This window comes from Tachyglossus aculeatus, chromosome 21, assembly GCF_015852505.1.
Source record: "Tachyglossus aculeatus isolate mTacAcu1 chromosome 21, mTacAcu1.pri, whole genome shotgun sequence".
Lineage (NCBI taxonomy): Eukaryota > Metazoa > Chordata > Mammalia > Monotremata > Tachyglossidae > Tachyglossus > Tachyglossus aculeatus.
The window spans coordinates 83,416,302-83,425,368 of NC_052086.1; the positions used below are offsets into that span (position 1 = coordinate 83,416,302).

General features: G+C 45.3%; 1 protein-coding gene across 1 annotated transcript; it reads left to right on the plus strand.

Annotated features, from left to right (window-relative positions):
* Window positions 1-2,124: 2,124 nt before the first annotated feature.
* Window positions 2,125-3,072, plus strand: LOC119942172 (olfactory receptor 2T27-like). The gene has a single exon (XM_038762819.1). The coding sequence runs from the start codon at window positions 2,125-2,127 to the stop codon at window positions 3,070-3,072; it is 948 nt and encodes a 315-aa protein (XP_038618747.1).
* The last annotated feature ends 5,995 nt before the right edge of the window (window positions 3,073-9,067 follow it).

The window sequence follows — 9,067 nt, forward strand, 5'->3', positions numbered from 1 at the left end:
TCTCTTCAGGTCTCGGAGGAGTCTGCCAGAGATGATAAAGGGGAGTCGAACCTAGTGGCTACAGCAAGGTCTTGGGAGTCAGAAGGACTTGGGTTCTAATCCCAGCGCAGCCACTGGTCTGCTGTGTGACTTTGGGCAAATCACTTCACTTCTCTGGGCCTCAGTTCCCTCATCTGTAAAATGGGAATCAAGACTATGAGCCCCATGTGGGACATGGACTGTGTCCTAGGTGATCAGCTTGTATTTACTCAGAGGTTATTACAATGCCTAGTACATAGCAAGTGCTTAACAAATGCCATGAAAAACCCCCACTACTTACTTCAACTGTGAGCCCATGTGAGAGACAGGAACTGTGTTTGACCTAATTAACTTGTACCTACCCCAGAGCGAAGAATAGTAAGCACTTAAGAAATACCATTAAAAACAACAGAGAAAAAGCAGCTATGGAAAAATAAATCAATCGATCATATTTATTGAGGACTTTCTGTGTGCAGAGCATTGTATGAAGCCCTTGGCTACTGAGGATCTCTCTCCCAGAACCCTCTTCTCCTCGGGCTTGTGTTCTTGTGGTACTGCAGATCTTGAAGCCATAAGATAGTGGGTAGTGAAGGGGTCAGGTCAACATCAATCAATCAATAAAATTGAGCACCTTCTTTGAGTCCAGTTCTCTACTAAGTACTTGTGGAAGTACAGGAATCTTTCATACAATCTTATTTATTGAGCACTTACTACGTGCAAAGGAATGTACTAAACAGTTGGGAGAGGTCTGTTTAATCAAAAACAGACACATTCCGTGGCCAGAATGAGCTCACCGTCTAGAGGAGGAGACAAACATTAATATAAATAAATGAATTGCAGCTATATACATACGTTCCAATGGGCTGGGGGTGGGGGTGGGGGAACGAATGAAGGGAACAAGTTAGGGAGACCCGAAATGCAGTGAGTGAAGAGAGGAGGGAATGGAAGCCTTCTTGGAGGAGATGTGCCTTCAATAAGGCTTTAAAGGCAGGAGAGAGAAATTGTCTGATATAAGCAGGGAGGATGTTCCAGGCCAGAGGCAGGATCTGGGCGAGTGGTAAGCAATGAGATAGACGAGATCGAGGTACAGTGAGTGAGAAGGACAGGATTAGAGGAATGAAGTGTGCGGGCTGGGTTGTAGTGGGAGAGTAATGAGGTGAGGTATAGGGGCTCAAGGTGATGTAATGCTTTGAAACTGATGGTGAGCAGTTTTTGTAGACCTTAATGTAGACCGATACAGCAGAACTTGTAGACACAATCCCTGTTTTTGGGAGGTTTGGAGAAGTGGCATGGCCTAGTGGAAAGAGCACAGGCCTAGGAGTCAGAGGACATGGGTTGTAATCCCAACTCCACCACTTGTCAGCTGTGTGACCTTGGGCAAGTCACTTCTCGCTGCTTCAGTTACCTCATCTGTGAAATGGGAATTGAATCTTCCTCTCGCTGATTAAGACTGTGAGCACTGTGTGGAACGGGGGCTGAGTCCAACCTATTACCTTCTCTCTACCCCAGTACTTTACACATAGTAAGCCCTTAACAAATGACATGAAAAAGACAATGAATAAGAAAAGTAGCAGAATTTCAGGATATATGCATAAGGGAGTGGGGACTGGGTTGACTATAAAAAGGCTTTAGCAGCACAAGCCCGGGCTCTATCCACTAGGCCACGCTGCTTCTCATCCGCTGCTATGTGTCTAATGTGTTCTAATCCCAGCTCTGCCCCTTGTCTGCTCGGTGAACTTGGGCAGAAGTCATTTCACTTCTCTGCACCTCAGTTTCCTCAGCTGTAAAATGTGGACTCAATTTCCATTCTCCTTCCTACTTACGCCGTGAGCACCACGTGGAACAAGAACTATGTCTGGCCTGATTAACTTGTATCTACTCCAGTACATAGAACTGTACTGGACACATGATAAGTGCTTAACAAACATGGTATTCTTATTACTACTACTACTACTACTACTACTACTACTACTACTACTACTACTACTGCTACTGCTATTACTCCTCCTCCTCCTCCTCCTCTTCCTCCTTTTCCTCCTTCTACTACTAATAACAATGATATCATTATGTCCTTTCTCTCCTCTTGGGCTTAGTTAAGACTGAGCAATGGGGAGCTGGACTCCAGCCCCCCAGACAGATTTCATACTGGTGGGACTCATCAACAACAATGGTGGACTCCCCACCATCCTCTCCACCCTGATAAGCATCACCTTTGTCGTGGCCCTGACTGGAAATTCGACCATGATAGTCCTCATGCACAAGAACACCCAACTCCAAACCCCTATGTATTTCCTGCTCAATCACCTCTCCCTCATGGATGCCATATACATCTGCACAACTGTGCCCAAGATGATGGTGGACCAGTTGACCGGGCAGAAGGCCATTTCCTGCTGGGGGTGTATGGCTCAGATCTTCCTGTATGTGACCCTGCTGGGAGCCGAATACTTCCTCCTGGAGTTCATGGCCTACGACCAATACGTGGCCATCATCCACCATCTATGCTACCCGGTCCTCATGAGCCAGAGGAGGTGTGTCCAGATGGCGGCGGGGTCCTGGCTCTTCGGAGCCAGAGATGGCTTCCTGGTCACCCCCATAGGCACGAGCTTCCCCGACTGTGGTTCAAGAGTCATCGACAGCTTCTTCTGCGAAGTCCCTGCCCTGCTGAAGCTCTCCTGCATTGACACTTCAGTCTACGAGTCGGTGATATATATCTGCTTCATCTTGATGCTCTTGGTTCCCTTCGCTCTCATCGCCTTCTCCTATGGCCAGATCGTGGCCGTCGTGCTGGGCACGTGCTCGGCTCATGCCCGGAAGAAGGCCATGGCCACCTGCTCTTCCCACCTGATCGTGGTCGGCCTCTTTTACGGGGCGGCCATATTCACTTACATGCGCCCCAATTCCTACCACACTCCCGGGCAGGATAGGGAACTGTCTGTCTTCTACGCCATCCTCACTCCTGTGCTAAACCCTGTGATCTATGGCCTCCGCTATGAAGTAGGGGCAGGGGCTTTTTGGAAGGTGCTAGGGAGATGTACTTATATACAGAGAATGTGATCCCAACCCGGGCATTGGAATATTACTACTACTACTACTACTACTACTACTACTACTACTACTACTACTACTACTACTACTACTACTACTACTACTAATAATAATAATAATGGTACTTGTTAAGCACTAGCGTCGCTTAGTGGAAAGAGCACGGGCTTGGGAGTCAGAAGTCATGAGGTCTAATCTCAGCCCCGCCACATGGCTGCTGTGTGATCTTGGGCTAGTCATTTACCTTCTCTGGGCCTCAGTTCCCTCATCTGCAAAATGGGGATGAAGACTGCGAGCCCCACATCGGACAACTTAATTAGCTTGTGTCAAACCCAGCACATTACAGCAGTTAACAGATATTATTATTATTATTATTATTACTATTATTATTATCATCATCATCATTATGTGCGAATCATTGTTCTAAAGGCTGGGGTAGATACAAGGTAATCAGGTTGGACAGAGTCCCTGTCCCACAGAGGGCTCACATTCTTAATCCCCATTTTACAGATGACATTACTCAGGCACTGAGAAGTTAAGTGATTTACCGCAGGCTACACAGCAGACACGTGGTGGAGTTGGGATTAGAACCCAGAACCTCTGACTCCCAGGCCCGTGATCTTTCCACTAAGCCATACAGCTTCTGAATTCTACTCAAACCTGGGTCAGGGATATTGGCTTCAAATCTGGCTGTGGAATACTGACCAGGGAGAAGAGTTAACCCGGGGATTATGGATTCATGGTTATAAAATCGGGAGCAAATTATATGGATGGCAAGTCAGACAGTCAGTCAATCATAAGTATTGAGCGCTTGGTTCATTAGTTCGTATTTATTGAGCACTTACTGTGGTCAGAGCAGAGTATTAAGCGCTAACGAGAGTATAATACAATAATAAATAGACACCTTCATTGTTCCCAGCAACCTTACAGTCTAGAGGGAGAGCAGGCCCTGGCGACTGTAATAATAATCGTATTTATTAAGTGCTCACTCTGTGCTGAGCACTGTACCGAACGCTGGGGTAGATACGAGATTACTAAACTCCGTATGGGGCTCACGGTCCAAATTGGATTCTTAGTCACAGTCTAAGGAGGAGGGAGGACAGCTATAGAATGAATCCTTATTTCGCAAGTGAGGAAACTGAGACTTAGGGCAGTTAAATGACTTTTCCAAGGTCACACAGCAGGCATGAGACATAGTAGGGATTAGAACCCAGATCCTCTGACTCCCAGGCCCATGCTCTTTCTGCGAGGCCAGGTGTCTCCACCAGCAGGTGCTGCAGGAAGAGGTTGAGGTGAGACTTCAGGACATGAGTCAACAGGCAATCGGGTTGCTTAGAGAAGCAGCGTGATTTAGGGGAAAGAGCCCGGTCCTGGGAATCCGAGGTCGTAGGTTCTAATCCCTCCTGTGCCGCTTGTCATTGTCAGCTGTGTGACTTTGGGCAAGTCACTTCACATCTCGGTGCCTCAGTGACCTCATCAGTAAAATAGGAATAAAGACTCTGAGCCCCTCGTGGGACAACCTGATTACCTTGTACCTACCCTGAGCTCTGTGCTTTGCACACAGTAAGCACTCAATAAAAACGATTGAATGAAATGCAATTGAATGACTGCCCCAGCGCTTAGAATAGTGCCAAGCACTGTAATTATATTATTATTATTATTATTAATTATTATTAGGGAAGTAAGATAATATGGGAAGGCCTGGGAGAGACTCTAAAACTGAGGATTCTAAAGTTGCTTTGGGCAGGGAACGTGACTACCAACTCTGTAATATTGTACTCCCCCAAGCACTTAGTACAGTGTTCTGCCCAAAGTAAGCACTCAGTAAATACCACCGATTGCTTGATTAATGTCCGTCTCCCCTCTCAGCTGCGAGCTCGTTGTGGCAGAATACATGTCTATCAACTCCATTGTACTGTACTCTCCCAAACTGTTAGTACAGTAGTTTGCACCCGGTAAGCATTAACAGATACCAATGATCGATTTATTGATTGCTTGATTAATGTCTTTCTCCCTAGACTGTAAACTCACTGCGATTGTAAAACTAGCCAAGAGCAGAGTTCATTCATTCATTCATTCAATCATATTTATTGAGCGCTTATTGTGTGCAGAGCACTGTACTAAGAGCTTGGAAAGTTCAATTCGGCAACAGAGACAATTCCGCCGAAAACTATTGTACTATCTCAAGGGCTTAGGATAATGCTCGATACACTGTAGGCTTGCAGTTCCTTGCGAGCTGAGATGTGTTTACTAACACACTAAATGTGGATTAAGACTGTGAGCCCCATTGGGGACAACCTGATCACCTTGTAACCCCGCCCCCAGCGTTTAGAACAGTACTTCGCACATAGTAAGTGCTTAACAAATGACATTATTATTATTATTATTATTAATTCTATTGAACTCTACGTAGCACACAGTATAGTGCTCTATGCACAGTAGACTGTAAACTCCTTGAGAGAAGGGATCATGCCTGCTAACTCTTTCTCAGGTACTAAGTACACTGCTCTTCACAATAGACCCTAAGCTCCTCCCCGGCGGGGGTCGTTTCGAAGTCTATTGTACTCCCCCAAGCACATAGTACAGTGGTCTTTACACAGTAGACTTTAGGCTCCTTGAGGGCTCTGCACTTAGTACAGTGCTCTGCACACAGTAACCACTGAATAAATACCACCGATTGATGGATTAATGTCTGTCACCCCCTCTAGACTGTAAGCTCATTGTGGGCAGGGAACGAGTCTTCTAATTCTGTTGTATTGTACCTTCCCAAGCGATGAGTACAATGAGCACAAGCGATGAGCACAGAGGAAACACTCAATAAATACCACTGATTATAATCCAAAATCAGGCAAGAAATGAATAAATAAACTAGGCTCTATCCATTATGCCATGCTTCTTCTCTTGATAAGAGAAGCAGTGTGGCTCAGTGGAAAGAGCACGGGTTTGGGAGTCAGAGGTCATGTGTTCTAATCCCGGCTCCACCACTTCTCGGCTGTGTGATTTTGGGCAAGTCACTTCACTTCTCTGTGCCTCAGTTACCTCATCTGTAAAATGAGGTTGAAGACTATGAGCCCCCCGTGGGACAATCTGATCACCTTGTATCCACCCCCAGCGCTTAGAACAGTGCTTTGCACATAGTAAGCGCTTCACAAATACTATCATTATCATTATTATTCATCAGCTGTTGCAGCCCTGAAATTCCTTTCTCTTACGCCCTAATCTTTCAGGACACACTTTTGATTGATTGACTGATCGATGCGATAGGAACTCAACGCAGTTTTGATGATTAACTTTTTTAACTGATGGATAGTTCAGTGCTGGGCACTCAACTGATGGAGAATAGCCTAGTGGAAAGAGCATGGGCCTTGGAATCAGAGGATTTGGGTTCTAAATCCGGATTCTCCACCTGGCTATTGTGGGACCTTGGGCAGGTCACTTAAATTCTCTGTGCCTCAGTTTCCTCATCTGAGAAATGGGGATTAAGACTGTGAGACCCATAAGGGACAGGGACTGTGTCCAATCGAATTACCTTGCACCTACAACGGCACTTAGAACATAGAAGCACTTAGCAAATACCACAATCATTGAATGCATTGAATGTTGGTTCATTCCAGGAAGCCAAGAACATCGGAAAGTTTCAGTTGTAGACTTGGGACCTGGGGCTCTCAGGGGATTCAGGTCGAGACGACGTCGTTCCCTTAACAAAGCGGGAGATGCTGAGTCAAGCCCAGCCCGGATGCCAGGGTTCAGTTGGTTCGCTATTTAAGGTGCCGTCTTTAGTCTGCTAACTTACCTCTCACCATTTGGAGCTGTCAGTCAGAGATGTTTGATGTCACGAGGCCTCTGCCTCTGATAGATCTCTGTTCCTAAAGAGGTAGGCATATAGCCAGGAAGGTTTGCGATGGAAGCGGATGTTCTCTTTTCTTTCTCGATTTTTGATGTTTTCTTTTAAGTGCTTATTATGTACCAGGCATTGTACTAAGCCCTGGGGTAGATGATAATGATAATAATAATTGTGTTTTTTGTTAAAGGCTCACTGTGTGCCTGGCACTGTATTAAGCGCTGGAGTAGGTAATATTTGTAATAATAATAACTGTAGTATTTGTTAACTCCTTACTGGGTACCAGGCCCTGTCCTAAACATAGGGTGGTTAATAATGATGATAATAATAATTGTGGCATTTGTTAAGTGCTTACTGGCTGTCAGACACTGTCCTAAGTGTGGGGTAGATGGTATTGATCATAATAACAACTGCATATAGTAAGCGTTTAACAAATACTATCATTATTATTATTATTCATCAGCTGTTGCAGCCCTGAAATTCCTTTCTCTTATGCCCTAATCTTTCAGGACACACTTTTGATTGATTGACTGATCGATGAGATAGGAGCTCAACGCAGGTTTGATGATTAACTTTTTTAACTGATGAATAGTTCAGTGCTGGGCACTCAACTGAAGCAGAATAGCCTAGTGGAAAGAGCATGGGCCTGGGAATCAGAGGATTTGGGTTCTAAATCCGGCTTCTCCACCTGGCTATTGTGGGACCTTGGGCAGGTCACTTAAATTCCCTGTGCCTCAGTTTCCTCATCTGAGAAATGGTGATTAAGACTCTGAGCCCCATAAGGGACAGGGACTGTGTCCAATTGAATTACACCATTTGGAGCTGTCAAATGGTGTACCATTTGGAGCTGGTATTTGTTAAGTGCTTACCAGGTGCCAGGCACTGTCCTAAGCGTGGGGTGGTTAATAATCATAATCATAATAATGATAATAATAATTGTGGTACTTGTTAAAGGCTTACTGTGTGCCTGGCACTGTTTTAAGCGATGAGGTAGATAATACTGATAATAATAATAATAACAGTGTGTTTTTAAAGCATTTACTAGGTGCCAAGTGCTGGGGTAGATACGAGAAAATGAGGTTGGACCAGTCCATATCCCACATGGGGATCACAGTCTTTTCCTCATTTTACAGATGAGGTAACTGAGGCACAGAGAAGTGAAATGACTTGCCCAAGGTCACACAGTAGATAAATGGTGGAACCGGGATTAGAAACCATGTCCTCTGATTCCCAAGCCCGTGTTCTTGCCACTAGACCATGCTGTTAGTCATACAGAAGAACTTCTTAAACAAGAGTGTCAGTAGAATCACTGGCAAATACTGCTGAGAGTATTGTTATTATTATTATTACTATCATTATTGCATTAGTTAAGCACTTACTATATGTCAAGTACTGTTCTAAGCGCTAGAGTAAATACGAGTTAATCCGTTTGGGGCTCACAGCCTAAATAGGAGGGAAAACAGGTAGTGAATCCCCATTTTACAACTGAGGGAACTACTCACGGAGAAGGGAAGGGACATGTCAATAGACAGAGCCAGCGTTAGAGCTCAGGTCTTCTAACTCCTAGGCCCCGGCTCTTTCCACTAGGCAGTGCTGATTCTCTTCTCAACTGATGGAGGCTGGGGGCTGGACAAGATGACCTCTGGAGATTTCTTTCAGGTCCAGTACTTTAACCATTCCACAGCATCATTTCCATCACCAGAAGTACTATTTCTCCCTTATGAATGGTATTTCTCTGTGACAGAGGGGCGCTCAGGTACTCTAATAGAGATAATGGTGTGCCAAACACTGTAGCAGAAACAAGGTTATCAGTTAAAACACAATCAATCCCTGTACCATAAGGGGCCGACAGCGTGAAAGGGAGAGACAGAACAGGAATTCACTATCCATTTTACAGATGAGGAAACCGAGGCACAGATAAGTTAAGTGACGTATCCAGGGTGGTAGATTCAGGATTAGAACCCAGGTCTTCTGAATCCCAGGGGAGGGCTCTTTCTCCTACGCTATGCTGAGAAAGGAATGGATTGGAGGTGTGAGCAGAAAGAACAGGAATGGGGGAAGGAGAATCAGAGAGGAAGATGTGGAGCGGGAGGGGTTGATAGGAAATGGGTGGGGAGTGTGGGAGAAGCAGTGTGGGGGCTAATGGAGTCTACGCGACACCTTACC